The sequence below is a fragment of the Medicago truncatula genome, chromosome 4 (assembly GCF_003473485.1).
Source record: "Medicago truncatula cultivar Jemalong A17 chromosome 4, MtrunA17r5.0-ANR, whole genome shotgun sequence".
Lineage (NCBI taxonomy): Eukaryota > Viridiplantae > Streptophyta > Magnoliopsida > Fabales > Fabaceae > Medicago > Medicago truncatula.
In genome coordinates this window covers 28,761,867-28,781,962 of record NC_053045.1, presented here as the reverse complement: position 1 = coordinate 28,781,962, position 20,096 = coordinate 28,761,867, and the positions used below count along the sequence as shown (strand labels likewise).

The following is a 20,096-nucleotide window of genomic DNA, read 5'->3' as shown; positions in this document are numbered from 1 at the left end:
TCAAATAGGAGGAGACTGACCTTCAGAAGATGGAAAATGATATTCAAGTCAAGGGATCGCAAGCCTCTGAACATCTGATATCCTGAGCTCAGCCGCGTACACATTAATCGTCATGATGGCACGCCAATGTTTCTCAGTTTAAACTTTAAATGGTTTATATCATCACATCATACAGTATTGATGAAACATAACGTAATCATTTCCTACACAATGTGACGAAAAGTTTTCCTATTGAATATTTCAAATCATTTAAAATACATCACATTGTTATTTTGTTAATACAAAAATATGAGAAGAATTTGATTTTAAATGGGTAATTAATTTCGTGAATGAGTAAAAATAAGAGCCAAAATTATAGTTAAGCACGAATATTAGAACACTAAGAACGGAGATTTGCCTTGGGTGTCAAGCATCAACAAAGTCTTCGACTCCAATGGAGGAGTTTGTCAAAAAAACACACCTTACTTTGAATAGCGTTTGAGTTTGCCTAGAAATCCATGCAATAGTTGTCTTTTTTAAGCACAGGCCGAAAAGAAATATTAGAAGGGTATTCCTAACGAGTGATTCAAATGTTAAATAACATAAAGAATTTTTAAAATACGTCATGCATATAACATACTTCTTTGAGTAACTTCTAAAGAATCCATCTCACAAATACCAAATAGCTTAGCCAAAATTATATATCCTTTAAAATATGCACCTAAAATTTCTCCTTATTAACGATATTGAAAGATAATTTTTTTTAGAGGTATTGGAAGTTACTTATATTCATGAATCAATTAAAAATTAAAACGGGGAAGTCTGACATGTTGTAGCTCTGTTACTGTCCTCATTAAAAAATAAGTCGACTATTCAATATCTATTGTTGTTGCGAAGTAAACAATCAACACTAATATGTCATCGGAAACACCACAACTTCCATTAATTTTCAACTTTACGCATCCATCTTCAGGGGGTCAAGTTAGGAGTTACGATTAATGTGGTACTCTGAGAAGTGAATATTAACAAAAGTTAGGTCGGTATGCACGACGTTCATAAGATAAAGGACATTTTGGGTTTTTCATTTTCTGTCTCCAAGAGCATGGTTATTTCTGATGCGTCAGATCCACCAAATATCTATTATAAATGTGTTACCAAAATGCTGTTTAGACATAGTTTATAATTGTATCTTCAAGGTTGCGGAACTGAAGAAATATGAATGAATACATCGGTTATCAAATTTTCTTCAATGGAGCACATTCTCTAAATTAAAGAGGCACACATTCATCTTGGGTTCCACATCTAAGGCAGACAGACAGAAAAAGTTGTCAAGTTGCATGATACCAAAACTTGTTAGTTGGGATCATATTGTGCATGCATAACCAAACAAATTAAGAAAGTTATGGAATTATTCCTTTAAAAAAATGATATTTGAACAATTATTTTTAACATTTTTTTTCTCATACTCATTATATTTTTACTTTCTTTCTCTATTACTTTAATTTTTTGTATCAATACCTCATTTTTTTTATAAAATTTTAATTGGCTTAAAAATTATCTTATAAATACATGTTCAAATAACAAAACTCTTCTCTTGTTTATTTGTTGGTAGCAAGCATTCCAATGGTTGAGATTGAGAACCTAAACGTCCTAACCAAACAAATCAGGAATCTCTCCAACTACGCGCTAATTCCATCTTTATTTAATTTAATTTAAAAAAAACGTTCGAAATTTCCAAAGTGCGTCTTTCTTTCTCCCACTGCAGTTACCACTCTCCTACTCATATAACCAACTCTTCACATTTTCTCCATTCTCACAAAAATCCAAATCTTCTCCGTAACCGTTTTTCTTCACAATGTCTCGTCGCGGTGGCGCAAACCATTATGATCCTCGCCGTAACCAACTTTCTCCGGCGACTTCTCAACAATCTTCCGTCAATGCTCCAGGATCAGGCCGTGGCCGTGGTGCAAACCATCCCGATTCTCACCGTAACCAACCTTCTCCGCCGATTTCACAACAATCATCCATCAATGCTTTACTATCAGGCCGTGGTGCTGGTCGTGGTTCACACGCCGGACACACCGTTCCATCTTCCACTCAAACTCCGGTTACAGTCACCGCTTCTTCATCAACATCATCGCCGGTTATTTATCATCCATCTGTCGTAGCACCGGTTGCCGCTGGTTCGAGTTCGGTTTCAACTGTTCCATCTTCGTCTCTGCCTCCGACGACAGCATTGCTGAGTTCTGAACTTGAAAAGAAGCTTACACTGGAGACGGTTCCGGAGGCTTCTGCTCCGTCGTCTCAGAAGGCGACAAGGTTCCCTGACCGTCCTGGTTTCGGTCAAGTAGGAAGGAAGATTCGAGTTCGCGCCAATCATTTCCATGTGCAAGTCGCTACTAATAAAGTTCTTCACCATTACGATGTTCGTATATTTTTCTCATACTCGATTCAATCTTTGATATTTAATTTTTATTACTAATTATTAATTACTAATTAATAATATGAAACTGTTAAATTTATGATTAAACAGTTAAATTACTAAACTGTTGGAACGCGAAATATGAAATTTTGCAAAGACAGATTTTTGAGACAAAATATTGAAGAGGGAAAAAAACTGTTATATTTAAAGGACTGAAAGTTGATATATAATTTATTTGGAAGGAAATTATGAAATTTTTGAACTAATTTTTTTCCGTCTTTAGGTTTTGCGTTTTTGTTCATTATGTTGATAGGAAACTATAAAACAAATTACTTACAAATTGTGTTGTGGATTTAGAGATACTGAAAATTTTGATTATGCTATTTTATATTTTTTAATTTTTTTTAAGTGTTTGGTTTTGTTTGTTGTGTTGATTTGAAAAAATATACCTAGTCAGTTACAATGTCTTATGGTTATTGAGAGATTAAAATTTTTGATTACGCTCAAGTGCTGATTTGAAGTTTTTGATTATGCACATAACTTGTTTTTTTTATGAACTTAAATGCAAGTGTTTAGGTTTTTTGTTTTTGTTTATTATGTTGATCTGAAACAATGAATCTAGTAAGTTACAATTGTGAGTTGGATTTAGAGGCTGAAAATTTTGATTATGCTCTTGCATTTTTCTTAACTCCATTTTAAGTGTTCAGATTTTTTTATTTTTTTTTTGTTTATTATGCTGATTTGAAAAAATCAGGCCGGTGATTAACAATGTGATATGAAATTCCTTAAAAAAAAATGTGATATGAAATTGAGAGGCTGAAAATTTTGTTTTTAGGTATTGATTGCACCTGAGATTGCATCGAAGAAAGTGTCCAGGGATGTTATCAATCAGTTGGTGAAAATGCATAAGGAGTCCCTATTGGGGAATAGGATTCCTGCCTATGATGGGAGAAAGAGTCTGTTTACTGCTGGTCCATTACCATTTACGTCGAAGGTTTTTGTGATTAACTTGGTTGATGAGAACAAAGGATCCTCTTCTGGTTCTGACACGTGAGTTTGCTGTAAATCAGTTATTAATACTGCTGGTAACTTTCAATGTATGTTATGATCCGATTTAAGGAAAAAGCGTGAACTGAAGCTTTTGATTTTATCATTTGTAACAGGAAAAAGCGTGAACGCGAGTTTAAGGTTACAATTAAGTTAGCTTCGGAACCCGATTTGAACCATCTTGCTCAGTTTCTCCGTCGTTTGCAGCTGGATTGTCCTTATGAAACCATACAAGCTCTTGATATTACTTTGCGAGCAACTCCATCTGAAATGTAGCAACATTATATTTTGTGTGGTTTATTTGGATTTTGTGATTTAAGTGATCAGGTTTTAATTGATAGACTGTTTTTCAGGTATACTGTTGCAGGGAGGTCATTTTTCTCTCCCCGTTTGGGGGCACAGGGGCCTCTTGGCGGTGGGACAGAATATTGGAAAGGCTATTATCAAAGCCTTAGGCCAACACAGATGGGATTGTCCCTCAATATTGGTTTTACTTCTACACATTACTGATATTTTTCTTGTTGAGTAATTACAATTGAATCTATATTTCAGTCTTTGACAAGTGATACTTTGTTTCAGATGTTGCTTCGAGGGCTTTTTATGAACCGATTCTTGTGACTGACTTTATTTCTAAGAATTTTAAGTTGAATTTTTCAAGGCGACTGTCCGATCAAGATCGTGTCAAGGTATTTGTGATGGATTTTGTTTTTTATTATTATGTTATGAACTTGTATTAAATGAGGTGACATAAAATGAGACATGAACTACTTATAATTTGGTTATGTTCTAATAATTTCATGCCAAGGCTATTTTTCTTCATTCCCTTTATGACACCAAGAGTATGAGACGTTAGTTATCATTAGCGAATATATTTTTTACTTTGTTTCAGATCACGAAAGCCTTGAGAGGTCTTAAGGTAAGATTCTCTCGCGGAGAGATCATAAGGAGTTACAAGGTGACCGGTGTCTCAAAAGAGCCACTCAGAGACCTAACGTGAGTAACTTTATTTTCTTTACCATTTTAGTTATTCCTTAGACGTTGGAGTAAATTGTGTCTAATGTGTATAGGCTACTTATCTACTTGAGGGAAAGGTGTGTCCTCCTTGCCTAAGCTTTATTTTAACAACTTTAGGCTTGATATCACTCTTCATTTTGTTTGTAATTTGTTATCCGTTAAGGTTCATGCTTGATGACAAAGTAACTCGGAAAAAAGTTGTTGATCATTTCCATGAGAGATACGGTACTGTGTTAAAGCATCCACTTCTTCCCGCTCTCCAAGCCGGAAGTGACACGAGGCCTATGTATTTTCCAATGGAGGTTTATCCCTTCTATACATCTATGTATTGAAGTTCTGCATAATGTTTTATGATGTTGTATTAGACCTCAAATCTGTTGTGGTGTTTTTGTTTTAGCTTTGTCAAATTGAGCCTGGACAAAGGTACTCCAAAAGATTGAACGAAGAGCAAGTAACTAATCTTTTAAGGGCCAACTGTCAGCGTCCCCATCAGAGGGAAAGTGATATTAAAAATGTATGTTACCTATTTATATAGGCTGTGTTTGTGTGCGTGTTTTTTCCCCTTCATAATTGACATTTCATTTCTTGGCAGATCGTGAAGCAGCACCGTTTCAACATAGACGAAGTTGTGTGTGAGTTTGGTATCAATGTAAGGGAGGAACTTGCTTTGGTTGATGCCCGTGTTTTGCCTCCCCCAACGGTATACATAGGTTTATGCTTAATAAAATTTGGCTAATTGCCTTGTGTAATATTTAATAATCTTTAAAAATTTGGCTAATTACCTTGTGTAATACTACCTCCGGTCCTATTTACAAGAGACAGTTGACTTTTTAGATACATTGAATAATGTATGTATCTAGTCAAGAACCTAAACCAAATACATAAATTATTCAATGTATCTACTAATCTTTAATTTTCTTCTGACTGCAGCTCAAATATGGTGGAGAGTCAAAAATTAACCCCATGATGGGACAATGGAATATGATGAAACATGTATGATAAATCTATTCTTTTTGCATGGATGCTTTCAAACTATTGTGGTCTTTATACTTTACTTTTGTGCTTGTGGAGCGTATGGTCCTCTTGAATTTTATTTTACTCGTGTGTTCGATCTTATGTAAACATGTGACACTCTAAATTTGATTTTAATATTAGATATTAGATTATTTCCTATGGCAATGGTTAAATTGTTGATCAATGTTGACCTTTTTATTTTGTAGAAAGTGGTTAATGGTGGCAAGGTGGAATTTTGGAGTTGCCTTAGCTTTTCTAGATTGAACCCAACTCAATTTTGTGCGGAGTTGGCTATTATCTGTCAAGCCAAGGGAATAGTATGTTGTTTGTTTGTACTATTTCATTTAATAATTATTATATGCTTCCCCATAATTTTGACAACCTCTTTTACCTGTTTGGATCTTGTACCAGCTTTTCAACCGAGATCCTTTGGTACCTATAGCCCCAGCCAATTCAAATGAAATTGAGAAAGAGCTTGAGGAATTCGACAAGTACTGCAAGGCAAAACTTAATAGTACAAACCAGAAAGGAAGGCTGCAACTGTTGATAGTTATTTTGCCTGATTTCAAGGGGAGGTTTTATGGTAAGTTTTCTATCAAGTCCAAATTAAATTCTAAGGTTTGGTTTTACTTTATTGAATGAATTACTTTGTTTTGTTTTGCAGACCAAATAAAGCGTGAATGTGAAACTAAATTAGGAATTGTGACTCAATGTTGCGAGCCAAGGAAAGTGGCAAAGATGAATAAAATGTATCTGGAGAATTTGGCTTTAAAGATTAATGTTAAGGTAAGTTGTCCAGTAAATAATCTGCATGTTCCAATGTTTTTATGTGATTGCTACCACGTTTTAAACATTTAGTTCTTGATTGTCTAGGTTGGTGGTCGTAACACCGTGCTGAATGATGCAGTTATATATAATATTCCCCTAGTAACTGATAAACCAACTATAATATTTGGAGCGGATGTAACACACCCTCATCCAGGAGAAGACTCAAGTCCTTCTATAGCTGCAGTAAGCTTTGTCTTTTTGCGTACTTATTTGCAGTTTTTTTATGAAATCATATTTATATATTTGTACTCTGCGTGTTGAATTATAAAGGTGGTGGCATCCATGGATTGGCCTTGCGTCACAAAGTACAGGGGGATGGTTTCTTCCCAGATTCATCGGGAAGAAATTATTCAAGATCTTTATACAGAAACAAAACATCCTCAAAAGGGAACTGTGCCTGGTGGAATGATAAGGTAACAGTGTTAGATTTGCATATTCCCCATGTTGAGTCAACTGATTTTTCTTTAAATTTTCAGGGAGTTACTCCTGGCTTTCTATAGATCAAATAATAAACGGAAGCCTGAGAGGATCATATTTTACAGGTTGGATTTGGTTTTAACTAAATGATACATAAGGATGTCTATGTGCATATTTAAATTTATTTAATATGATTTCTTTTTCAATATTAATTTGTGCTTATCAGAGATGGAGTAAGTGAAGGGCAGTTTAGTCAGGTTTTGCTGTATGAGATGGATGCAATTTGGAAGGTATGGCAATCTAACTCCACATTTTATTTTATTTTTGTTTTCGGAAGGGCCTAGTGGCCCAACTCGTACACTCAAACACAAAACACATTGGGTCATGCGGGTTTGAATCAGCGCCTAACATACGTCCATATATCAGATAACCACTGAGCTGAGGTCAATTAACATATTTAACAACCACAGAACATAGTGACCACAGAAATGCTCTTGCTGTTTTTTCTTGATTTTTTTTCTCGTTCTATGCAAGTGCCTTGTAGATAGAATAAGGACTTTCTCAATATCTTTTTACTTTTTATTCTGCCTCTTTATATACAAATGCATTCTATTTTTGATGAATTTTTCAATTCGGTCTCAGGCTTGTGCCTCATTTGAAGAGGGGTATCTGCCAAAAGTTACATTTGTGGTTGTCCAAAAGAGACATCACACCCGATTCTTTCCGGTCAGTTCTGATCAGACAGATAAAAGTGGAAACATAATGCCAGGTTTTTCAATTTATTTCTTGCCTGCCCTACAACTGGTATCTGTTCTCATTCCAATTTATCTATATGTACTGATTTTTTTGTTTGAAATTTTGTCAAAGGAACTGTGGTAGATACAACCATTTGCCATCCCAGGGAATTTGATTTTTATCTGAACAGCCATGCTGGGATTCAAGTAATACTTATTAGATCAATTAGTTTTATGCTCGTATGTACTAGTTGCTCAATTCACATTTAACCAATCTGTGCTGTTTCCATTTGAATGTCTTCGTTTTTCAGGGGACTAGTCGACCAACTCATTATCATGTGTTGTTTGATGAAAATAACTTTAGTGCAGATCAGTTACAGGGTTTAACCAATAACTTATGTTACACGTATGAACCTTTTCATTTAGTTTTCTAGTCTGAACTACTGTTTTCATTTAATTTTAGAAGCCCTCTCATATTTTCTTTTTCACTTTCCAGTTATGCAAGGTGTACTCGATCGGTGTCAATAGGTATGTTACTCTATTTTCTTTGTGGATTTAACTGTAGTTCATACAAAACTATAATTTTTACTAGAATATTGATCCTTGTATGCAGTTCCTCCTGCTTATTATGCCCACTTGTTAGCTTCCCGAGCTCGCTGCTACATTAGTGATGTGGAAAATCATGATTCCGGTTCTGCAAGTGGTAATAGGAGTGCCCCCAACTCTGTTGCAACACTGCCCTCAATTATGGGAAACGTTTTAGAAGTTATGTTTTACTGTTGATGTTGGTTTGGCATACAAGTTTTGGAGGGAAGATTTGAATGTTGGTTCATTCACCTTGCCTTTTAATGTCTATTGCTTTTTTGTTTGTTTGTTTGTAATTATACAATCTAATTTTGGAGAAGATATTCACTTTCCTTCGTTTATAATTTCTTGTTAATTTGTATGAAAAAGAATTAATTCTTAATTAATATTCAAAATCGACAATTAAAACAAAAGGAATACTTAAAACAATTTTTGTGAGATGAAGAAAAGGAATAAATACATCCCAATAATTTTTTCAAAATAAAAATACATCCTAATATATATGAACATGTTTATTCATTGAAATCACAATTAACAATTGGTTTTGTGAAACTGGTGCAAAATTAGTGTCTCATGATGACAATCTCTTATATACGTACATTTCAGAAACATCATCAAAAAACAAGTATGTGTGGTACTACAATGTTAATCAACTGAATATATATGTCACACTACCACATTTTATCCATAATAATAATAATCAACATTCTTCCAAAAAAATACAATAATCAATTAAGTAACTTATTTAATGTGACACATAATGAATTCAATTAAACACATTTGAGTCTTCACATAGGAAGGTATTTCAACACTCAATATTCTCGTCTCTAGAAGTCCCTCCAACGTTCATATCCAATAAATTTGCATGAACCTTAGTTTAGTCGATAATGATGTTGTCAAAGTTTATGACTAACAGATTCAGATCTCACACATTGTTGTATCCTTAAGTACCTTATGAGTACACCGTAGTCCCCTCATGTCGATCATTTTGGTCTCTGGAATTTGTGTGCGTACAAAAACATCATTGAAATTGGGTTATTCTTTTTAATAACCTACTATTGAACAAAAAAAATATATCAACCTACCCTGTATTAAATATGAATACCAAAATGTCGTACTTTTAGGCACCTGGTACAATTACGCCAAACCATTTGGTAAGATTAATTTGGAATCAATTTTCTGGTCCTACAATCCGTCCATTTCATTTGCCCTGGTACTATTGGCTATTTTTTTAGTCAATTTTTCATTTGGCCAGTTTGAGTTGATTTAAATTTTTTGATTGGTTAGAAAATAAAGTAATAATATTAATAATTAATGAAAATTTACAAAATAAATTGATTTCACTAAATTGAGACTAAATTGACCGTATCATAACTGAGTCATTGTGTGTTATCTCTCTGACTTTACATGTGCGACTGTGTGCCCCTAAATATCCATGTATATGTACCTAATGGTGAGGTGAGAGATATGTGTCATTGTGTGTTATCTCTTTTTTCCTTTTATTGGTTGTTTTGCTAATGCTATAAGCTTTTTTTGTGATTCCTCTGCCTGTAACTGTCTTCTTATATGTATATAGGACTTTGAGAGTGGTCCAATGCCACCACCTGCCCAAACCTATTTTTGGAATTCCTCCTCTCATTCAATAGATCAAATTAAAGTGATGTCCAAGATTGTATATTTTATTTTATTTATAGGAGCAATGCTTGCATCACATTTACACCTTCAAACACACCTCTCATATGACACGCCATCACTCTTTTCATTGGACTAACAAAATATTTGTGCATTTGAATTTCCTTCCACATTATGAGTTATAGTCGCTATTATAGAAGGGGAAAAAAATATTGATATAAAAAAATTGGAAAAAGATCATGAGTATCTTTAAAATCATTAGTTTAATATTTTTTTAAGGAATATTCATCTTAGTTATCGAGAAACTTACATGATTCTAATTGTTACACTGTTAGTTCTGCTTATTATTTTTTAACAGACAGGGAGGTTGATGAGCATCATCAGCATAATATTAATTACAGGTTTTTATGGCTGAAAGCGGTGCCTCTTAAAGTAATAATTTTTGCTTGGCGCCTGTTCCTCAACCGGATTTCTACTAAAGACAAACTTTTTCAACGAAAGGTTTTGCTTGCATCTGAACAGGGGTGTATTGCTAATTGTGGTTTTAACGAAGACAGAGATCATTTACTTCTCACGTGCGGTTTTTTCGACGGGGTGTGACATATCATTGCGGCTTGGCTTGGTTACTCAACAGCTTTCCACTGTCACTTTTTTGAACATTTTCATCATTTCAGTGGTCTGCGTGGCTTCTCTAAGAAATCGATTGAGTCCATGCAGATTATTTGGCTTTCGGTATCTTGGACTATTTGGAAAGAACGGAATAACAGAATTTTCAAAGGAAAAGAGGATAACTTGCTAACGCTAGGTGAGTTTGGTTGATATTGTGATAAGTTATGAGTTTTGGAAGATTTGATAAGATTAAGGGATTTATTTTATTGTTAAATAAAATAAAGATTTGAAAATAATATAAAATATTTAGTTGAGGGCTGTTTTGATATTTTAGATAGTTTTGGGGGAGAAAGTGAGATAAGATAAGTAAATAAGAGGAGATATAAAAGAGTTAGACCTAGTTTTAGAAAAACATTGTTGTACGTACGTTTTTGGAGAAAAAGGGAGAAAAAGCCAAGAGAAGAGAAACCAAGAGGGAGAGTTGCGATTTTCTGCAAATTAAGGTAAGGGTGAGACTAATAACTCTGTATTGTTAATTGAATGTAATTCTGATGATTAGTTAGCAAGAATTAGGATTGAATTGGAGAAAACGAAAACTAGGTCAAATCCCTAAAATTGATGATTAAACGGTAGGAATTGATTAAATTGGTGTAGAAAATGTTCCTGGACCTTAGATAATGTTTAGGACAAACTTTGGAATCAATACTAGGCTTAGAACCATGTGAATCGTCGGATTTTTGTGAAAATAGGAAGCCTGGCCGTAGCGACATTCATCGCTCGCCACGGCGAGCTATGAACCTCGCCTCGCGAGTGATGATCTTCATCGCTCGCCACGCGAGCCTTTCCCTTCGCCTCGCGAGTTCTTTTGGTATTGCTCGCCATAGCGAGCAACCTTACTCGCCATAGCGAGCTAAGGCAGAGAGCATGTTGGATTTTGTAATTTCGACTTTTTAGTTGGACCTTGAGTGCCTTTGAGTGCCTGAACATACCTAGTAATGAATAGGAATGAATGTAGGACAAGATTAAACCCAGAACAGCATTAGTTTGGAACTTGTCTTGTACTCGCCATGGCGAGTAAGAATTCTCGCCTCGCGAGCACTTCCAGGTTGGAGTGTCTTGAGTGTTTGTGCGATCTGTGTCGCACGTTTGGATCAAGAGTGAACCCCCTTATGGTAATTGAGATCAATGATGACGTTTAATGCAGTCTGTAAAACTGTTTAAGATATGTTGATATTAATTGAGCATGAGTTAATGTATTAAACATTATGTAAGATATAATGAAATGTTATGATGCTATTGAATTGCAATTGATATATTGATATCTCCCTGTTGTTGCGTGACTTGACTGTGCTACTGCTGTTATTTAACTAAGTGCATAATGTCTATATATGATGAAATGATGACGTTTAGCTCCAAATTATTGGATGCATATTGATATGTTGATTACGGTGATTTGTTCATAAGAGTCCATGCATTAGCATTCATTGAGCTTAGTCCTCACCACGATTTATATATGAAGAAGTAGAAGCAAGAATGGAAGCAATATATTTAATGGTTTATTTTTTTCTTAGTTTTCAACATGTCGATTGAATTGAATCTACAGCAGTGCAATTGAGAAGTGTGTTTCATGTTGGTGGTGGTGATGGCGGTGGTGGTAGTAGGTGAGTGAGACATGGAAGAGAGAGGATGGAGAGGAAGGTAGTGTAAAAATGATCTAGTGTTAATGGAGTATGATAAGAGTGTACTCTCCAATTAATCCAACAGTTAAAATTTACTTTCCCATAGTGGGAAAGAATTCCTCCTACCCACCCTAAATGCCACCTATATAGTGTGATGTGATGATGAGTTTGTACTCCTAGTGTCTAAATATTTATTTTTTGAAAATGAACCACAAATGTTCTATTTTTGTTTTACCCGATGTAAAAAAAAATATGCAATAGGGGAGTTCCATTTTAGGGTTAATTTGTGTAGTAGATATTTTTTTTTGACAACATTTGTGTAGTAGATATTCTATTGTTGTCGTTGTTGCTTTTGGGTCATACAGATTACAGAGGTGTTAATGGAGTAGTTAAATTTGATGAAATTTAATAAAAAAATTAATAAATATTGTATTGATATTTTAAAGTGACAATTATTTTAATATAGAAAAAAGTTAAAAAAAAAATATTTTAGGTGCCGTTTGGCCAGACTTTTTTCGGTCTAAAAGCTACTTTAAAATAAAGTTAAATAAAGCTCTTTAAAGAAAAAACTAAAGCTGTTTGGTTTCTTTTTTTTTAGTTTTAAAGTTATTTTTAAGTTAAAAGTTGTTTGGTAAAATATTGTACGAAACATTGAATTTATTATTTTTTTGGTGGTGTCCGGGGTTTGAACCTGCGACCTTGCATATATTTATACATTGTCTATATCAACTGAGCTAAGCTAGAGAATAGTTTTTTTTTCTTCCAATTATACTGTATAACAAATTTTGTTATAAGAATATCATATTTTTGGTGTCATTTAAAAAGATAAGAATTTATATTATATTGTATTATATTTGTTACATTGTTGGTGTCATTGAAAAATATATGTTTAGTTTTTTTAATAAGAAAAATATATGCATAGTTTGTTACAATATCAATGTGTAAAATTTATAAGTATAATTTTTTTAGGCATCTATACTTGTACTTTTAATTAAAATCAAAATTTTATAAAAATAATAATTGTACGCATTACACAACACTAAAAAACGCATTAGCGTAACAAAAAAAAACAGACATACGAACATAAAATATTACTCTAAACGATAATGTGTGTGTGTGTATATTTGTGAGGTTGAAGAAAGGGAATAAAAATATTTGGTGTCATTCAATGACAACATGAATAAAAATATTTGTAAGGTTGTGATAATTAAACGATATTAAAATTAAATATATAAGTGATAAAAAAGATAATAAAATTCCTTCAAAAATAGATAATAAAATTAAATTGATCCTCCTTTAAAAAAATAATATGAACCGGTTAAAAAAAATGGAAGACAAAAATAAATTGAAAAATAATATTAAAAAATAAAAGAAAAGGTTGCATGCGTGAGTTGAAGAGAGGTGCTTGTGAAATAAATTACGGAGAAATAGTTTTTTGAAGTAGCATTCAACAACTTTTTGTTAAAATTCATTCCATTCAATTTTATGAATTCTAAAAAAAGTACTTTTCTTCAAAGGTACTTTATTGATATTGTGTTTGGTCTAGCTTCTCCTTGAAAATGTAGAGAAGCTGGAAAAAAAAAAAGCCGGACCAAACGGTATCACCGTGTTTTCCATTGTGTTGTGCTATTATCTGAATGTCTTATATTGTTCGGGAAAAAGACTTGCTTGGACACAAGCTTTTAAACACATCATTTAGATAGACACTCACTCACAAAAGTATATCATTTAATTATTTAAAAAAGAAATATTATTTAATTATTTTTTCTACATTTTTTTAATTATGTATGTGTGCTCAAACTTAGTGTTCAACCCCTTGTGATCAATTAAATATTTTCATTTGTTCGATACTTATCTGATCAAATGTACACATCGCGTGATACAGCAGTGTTATTATTTAGTATTAGATGAGGTATTCTTTCATGGTCTCAAGATCAAATCAATAGTGTTTGGACACACACACATAAAAAAAATGGTCTTTAAAATATTCAATTATTTTTTTTATCAATTTCCTCTTTATTATTAAAAAAAATATTTCTTTATGTATGTGTGATTAAACACTTTTTATTTCGTCATCTGACCATATTAGAATTTCCCGCAGTTTCATTTCATTCACTAGTCTGTTCACTATCCCTATTTTTATGTTCACCTGCTTCCGAAGTTTCTATAATAACCAGACATTTCGCATCACATGACACGCAGGAAAATGTGTACGAACAAACATTCATTCTCCTTTCTAAAGTTATTAAAAAATGTGTACGGACAAAGCACTAAAGAGACAATGGAAATTTTTTAGTCATATGAACTTTCCTAGGAAACTTGTTATAAGCAAAGAACGAAAATATAGAAAAAAGTGTATATAACTTTATTTTTTGTCATATTATATGATTAACCACTTTATATATAACTTATGGGATAATAAAAAATATAGAAAAGAAATGTATGGATTAATACAAAAATTAAAGCAATAGTAATAAAACAAACAAGGACATAACAAATGTATGTATAAGGGATGATTGTTTCAAAAATTGTTATATAATAATTGTATAAATAGGACATATATTGTATGTAAAGAAGACACTTGAGAAGTAATATAATATACTCTTTTGTTATCTTTTTATTTTTTTCTCTACTATTCTATGTTGTACAGTATCTCGCGATTAATTTCATAACATTATTATTTATTTTTTAAAAAATTATAGGCTCTTTTTTAATCTAAAATTTTGAGGATCTTGTATAAATATTACTATCTATTACAAGGACAATGAGTCAATGACAATGACATATATGTGTATTTTGTCTTTAGATAAAGCGCGTGTATGGAGTGAGTAAGTTTCTCGCTTCCTTCCTTCTATCAGATAGAGTGAAGTGAGTGACAACGAAATAGTACTAGAGACTTTAGTTAGTCGTACTGATTGCAAACATACCAAGATCAGTTCGTAACCAAAAATAATAATATTAAAACTAGTATTTTTTGGAATTAAATGTATGGGGGTGGAGTCCACAATGTAGTTAACTACTCCTCCGTCCCTAAATAAATGATCTAGTTGACTCTGACACATATATCAATGCATATATTTTATCTTTGATATTTTCAATTCTCTACTAAAAAAAATTATAAAAATTTAATATTTAAAAATACTCATTGAGACGAATCCAACAACATCTTACATGATATTATTTATCTTTGTGAATTAGTAGAAAAGTATGGTCAAAGTATATCAAGTCAATAATGCATATTGTCAACTAGGTCATTTATTAAGGGACGGAGGAAGTAATTTGAAAGGGAAGCTAATCTTCTACGGTCAGAAGACCATATATGATATACGTAGGCATGGGTTAAAAAAATCAAAAAACGGAACTGAATTAAACAAAAAAAAAACTGAACCATTACCAATAATTCTGAAACTGAACCAAAATAGTTCAGTTCAAAACAGTTCAGTTGGATTCGAAATAGTTCGGTTCATCAGTTCGGAACAGTTCGATAGTTAAAATTTGATTTCATTTTTTTTATATTTTTTAACGGTACCAATAATAACAGTTATGTTCAGTTCGGAGCAGTTCAATTATTTTAAATTTAGCAAACAGTTCCAATCCCGAACCGAACCATGCCCACCCCTAAATATATGTTTAATGTTTAGGCACACATACAAAGAAATATTTTTTTTCTAATATTAAAAAATAAAATTTGGAAACAAGTGTCTCATTGTGTACGTACATAAACACTCATTGTGACCAAGTAAGTATTTCTCTTGAAAGAGATAGTTTTTTGTGATCGCAAAACCAAATTTATAGAATTTAGACACACTCATAAACAAATTATTTTTCAATAATAAAATGAAATTTGATAAGATAATTTGTAGTATTTTAACATTTTAGATGTATGATTGGTCCAGTTTTCATAAATATTAATTGAGTGAATTTATTTCGTAAAATTCATTTTAACTAAAAGTAAACTATATAAAAATAATTTGTTTTTTAATACAATCATATTAAAATAATTTAAGTTATATACTTATAAATTTGTATATTAGTAATATCAATTTTAAAATTAAAAGTTATAAATAATAATTTTAAACAGAATTGTTTTTAATCATCAAAATTGATTTCTCAAAGTTGAAGTACTTCAAAACTGAACTTTCAAAAACACTTTTAAAACATTTGAAACTGAAACTAAACACTTTAAATACAACAATCACTTTTAAAACATTTAAAAATTAAAACTGAAACCAAACACTTTAAGTACAAGTGTCTCTTCGTAAGTATGTTAAACACTGTACTCCATGTTGTGTTTTGTGACCCTGAATGATTTGCTAGCCAGCCAACCTATGATATCATGAGCTGAGCCGCCTACGCAGCATGACTATTTGTCATCATGGTCTGCCTTCTGTTTGTCACTGTCAGTATCACAGAGTAATATGCCAAAAAGTTTATTCGTAATCGCACTTTGCAAAGGATGAGGCTTTTCTATTTCTTAGTTCCTTCCTTCCTGCACAATGTGGCATAAAGTTTTCCAATGCAATTTTAATTTTATTAAAAAAAAAATGAATTTTGACTGAATTGTTAAAAAAAATCCTGAGTATAAACAAAAAATAACTTTTAAATATATTAGATAATTAATGAATTTGACAAATAAATATGATCGATTATATTAATTATTCAATGAATTAAAAAAGTTTTTTTTTTTTAAACAACATAATATATATATTAAGCGTGTGTCTGGTTCTGCGGTGATTTTGATTGAATTGATTTTGATCAAAAGTGAATTTAGTGTAAAGTGATTTATGTTTGGATACTTCATAGTAGAAGTGATTTATACAAAAGTTGTTGTTTGGATATTTTGTGTCAAAATTGCTTTTGGATATGTAAATTACCAAAATGGATTTTAACATGTTTTATATAGATTTTAAATTTCATTTTCTCCTTTATTTGTTTATTTTATCCTTTATTTATTTATGATTAAATTGATGATAAAAATATTAAATTAGCAAACTAGCACAAACAAATTAACCGCAATGGGAAGTTATCCAAAGGTATCAATACTACTTTCATTGCTCTCATTCCTAAAGTAGCTAGTCCTCAGAAGCTCAATGATCTTCGTCCTATTTCTTTGGTGGGAAGTCTTTATAAGATTTTGGCTAAGCTGCTAGCTAATAGATTGCGGGGGGGTCATTGGTTCTGTTGTTTCAGAGTCTCAGTCGGCTTTTGTCAAGAATAGACAAATTTTGGACGGTATTCTGATTGCTAACGAAGTTGTCGATGACGCTTGTAAATCTAAAAAAGAGCTTATGTTGTTTAAGGTAGACTTTGAAAAGGCATATGATTCGGTGGACTGGGGTTACTTAGATTCTGTTATGGGTTGCATGTCTTTTCCTGTTCTTTGGAGAAAATGGATCAAAGAATGTGTCAGCACTGCCACTGCGTCTGTTTTAGTTAATGGAAGTCCAACTGATGAATTCCCATTGAAGAGAGGGTTAAGACAAGGCGACCTTTTATATCCTTTTTTGTTCTTGTTGGCGGCGGAGGGTCTTAATATTGTGATGAAATCTTTAGTTGAGGCTCAATTGTTCTCTGGCTACAGCATTGGGGCCGTTAATCCAGTTGTTGTTTCTCACCTCCAATTTGCTGATGACACTTTATTGTTAGGTTCTAAAAGCTGGGCCAATGTCCGTGCTTTAAGGGCGACCCTTGTGTTGTTCAAGGCTATGTCGGGTTTGAAAGTGAATTTTCATAAGAGTATGCTTGTGGGGGTGAATATTGGGTCGTCTTGGTTAAATGAAGCTGCTTCCGTGTTGAGTTGTAAAGTAGGAAGTGTCCATTTCTTGTACCTAGGTATGCCTATTGGTGGTAACCCTCGAAGATTGTGTTTCTAGGAACCTATTGTGAATCGTATTAAATCTAGACTGTCGGGTTGTAATAGTCGGTTTTTCTCTTTTGGTGGTCGCTTGGTTCTACTCAAATCTGTCTTGACCTCTCTGCCTGTCTATGCACTTTCATTCTTCAAAGCTCCAGCAGGTATAATCTCCTCTATTGAATCTTTGTTAATTAATTTTTTTTTTTTTTGGGGGGGGTGGGGAGTGAGGATAATAGGAAAATTTCTTGGTTATGTTGGCAAACTGTTTGTTTAAAAAAAGAGTTTGGTGGTTTGGGGGTGCGGAAATTGAAGGAGTTTAATTTAGCTTTGTTAGGAAAATGGTGTTGGCGGATGTTGGTGGACAGAGGTGGTTTGTGGTATAGGGTTTTAGTCGCCAGGTATGGCGAAATAGGTGGCAGGTTGGAGGTTGGGGGCCGAAGAGTTTCTTGCTGGTGGTCGGAGGTGAGGCGACTTAGGGATAGGGTAGGCGATGGTGGTAGCGGGTGGTTTGAGGATCAGGTGTTGAGGAGAGTTGGTGATGGGGTTGACACTTCGTTTTGGTCTGATAGGTGGTTAGGGGAGGCTCCTCTTTGTGTGCGGTTTAGGCGGTTGTTTGAGTTAACAGAGAATAAGTCTATATCCGTGGCCGACTTGCTCTTTGTTGATTCGGAGCGGTGGGGGGAGGTGTGGAGGTGGAGACGTAGGTTATGGCAGTGGGAGGAGGAGTTGCTTGATGAGTGTAGGACTTTACTTCTTGATGTTTCCTTGAATCCTAATGTTTCAGATAGCTGGGTGTGGCTTCCGGACCCATCTGGTGGATACACAGTTCGAGGTGCATATAGTTTGTTAATCTCTCAGGTACCTCAGGTCGCCGACTATGCTATGGATTTGATGTGGCACAAACAGGTTCCCTTGAAGGTTTCCGTTTTTGCGTGGAGGCTCATCCGTGATCGTTTACCAACAAGGACAAATTTGATTGCTAGATGGGTGCTGACGCCTGACATGTCATCGTGTGTTGCTGGTTGTGGTCATCCTGAATCGGCACGACATCTATTTTTATTGTGTGATACTTTTGGTTCTCTGTGGCATTTGGTGCGAGATTGGATTGGTTGCTATGGGGTGGACACATATAATATTTCAGAGGGTTAATAGGCTTTTACCCCCCTGCCATTTGGGAGATTTTTGGTTTACCCTCCTATGGAAAAAAAACTCGAATATTCCCCCCTGTAATTTAAAGATTCTTTGGTTTACCCCCTACAGCCAACAGTCAGCATCTGACTGGATAAATTTGATGATTTGACATGTTGACTGTGTGACAGTGGGTGACGTGGAATTTTTTAATTCTTTTCCAAAAAAAAATTTTGACAAAAATTATTTTCTACTTTTGTTTATTCCATTAGGATTTTTTTAATTAAAAAAAAAAACACCATCCTTCCCCTATCTCTTCTCTCAACCGTAACCTTTCTTTCCTCCTTCCTGTTCTCTTCATGCTTTCCTCCTTCCTCTTCTCTCAAATATCTTCCCCCGTACCCCTCTCTTCTCCCTTGTTCTTCTTCTTCTTCTTCTTCTTCTTCCTCTCTCTCTCTCTCTCTCCCCTATTTTTTCTAAAAAAATTTGTTGATTTTTTTTGGATTGGATAAATTTAATGAAAGTTTTGAATGTGTTGTTGTTGATCTGTTGCTGTTTTGAGGGATTTAGAGTTTGCTGAGATTGAGAGTTTTTTTTTCTTTCTATTTTTGTGTTGTTGTTGATGATGTGTTGTTGTTTTTAATGATGTGTTGTTGTTGTGTTATTGATCTGAATTGTTGTGTTGATGATTGATCCATAAATTGGATGGATTGGAGCTGCCAAGAAAGAAGAGAATAAAAGATTGGATCTGCTACTTTGTTGTGTTGTTGGGTATATTTGTACTTGTTGATAATTGGATATTTGATTTGTTGGGGTAATAAAGTTTGGTTGTTAGGGTTTGAGTTTATGTTTGGAAAGATGATGAACATGAGAAGAGAAAGAGATGAAGATGATAATGTTTTTAATTTTGTTTTTTTTAAAAAAATAAAAAATAAAAAATTTTAAAATATAAATTCAGATTTTTTTCAAAAATAGAAAAAATTCAGATATTTTTTTCGTAAATTTTATTCCAAAATATAAATTTTAAAAAATAATTTAAATTTTTTTATTCCATATTATTTTTCTAAGAAAAAATAATTTAAAAATATAAATTTAATTGGATTAAATGACATGTATGCCATATGGAATTTTAAAAAAAAATCAAAACTTAAAAA

General features: G+C 33.2%; 1 protein-coding gene across 1 annotated transcript; it reads left to right on the top strand.

Moving 5' to 3' along the window:
* The first annotated feature begins 1,609 nt into the window (after positions 1–1,609).
* On the top strand, positions 1,610–8,379 carry LOC25492354 (protein argonaute 5). The gene is made up of 22 exons (XM_024781686.2): positions 1,610–2,404; positions 3,237–3,451; positions 3,565–3,720; positions 3,802–3,935; positions 4,028–4,134; positions 4,338–4,441; positions 4,626–4,764; positions 4,860–4,976; positions 5,055–5,162; positions 5,393–5,455; positions 5,683–5,793; positions 5,888–6,059; positions 6,141–6,262; positions 6,350–6,487; positions 6,575–6,717; positions 6,781–6,846; positions 6,948–7,011; positions 7,364–7,490; positions 7,589–7,662; positions 7,767–7,861; positions 7,952–7,983; positions 8,069–8,379. The coding sequence occupies exons 1-22, from the start codon at positions 1,835–1,837 to the stop codon at positions 8,236–8,238; spliced, it is 3,027 nt and encodes a 1,008-aa protein (XP_024637454.2). The 5' UTR covers positions 1,610–1,834; the 3' UTR covers positions 8,239–8,379.
* The last annotated feature ends 11,717 nt before the right edge of the window (positions 8,380–20,096 follow it).

Excerpts from the sequence above, each read along its gene's own strand:
- LOC25492354 (XM_024781686.2), top strand. The coding sequence starts at position 1,835 with ATGTCTCGTCGCGGTGGCGCAAACCATTATGATCCTCGCCGTAACCAA. Across the intron at positions 3,452-3,564 it reads TCCTCTTCTGGTTCTGACAC|GAAAAAGCGTGAACGCGAGT; the intron begins GTGAGTTTGCTG and ends CATTTGTAACAG. Across the intron at positions 3,936-4,027 it reads GGGATTGTCCCTCAATATTG|ATGTTGCTTCGAGGGCTTTT; the intron begins GTTTTACTTCTA and ends ACTTTGTTTCAG.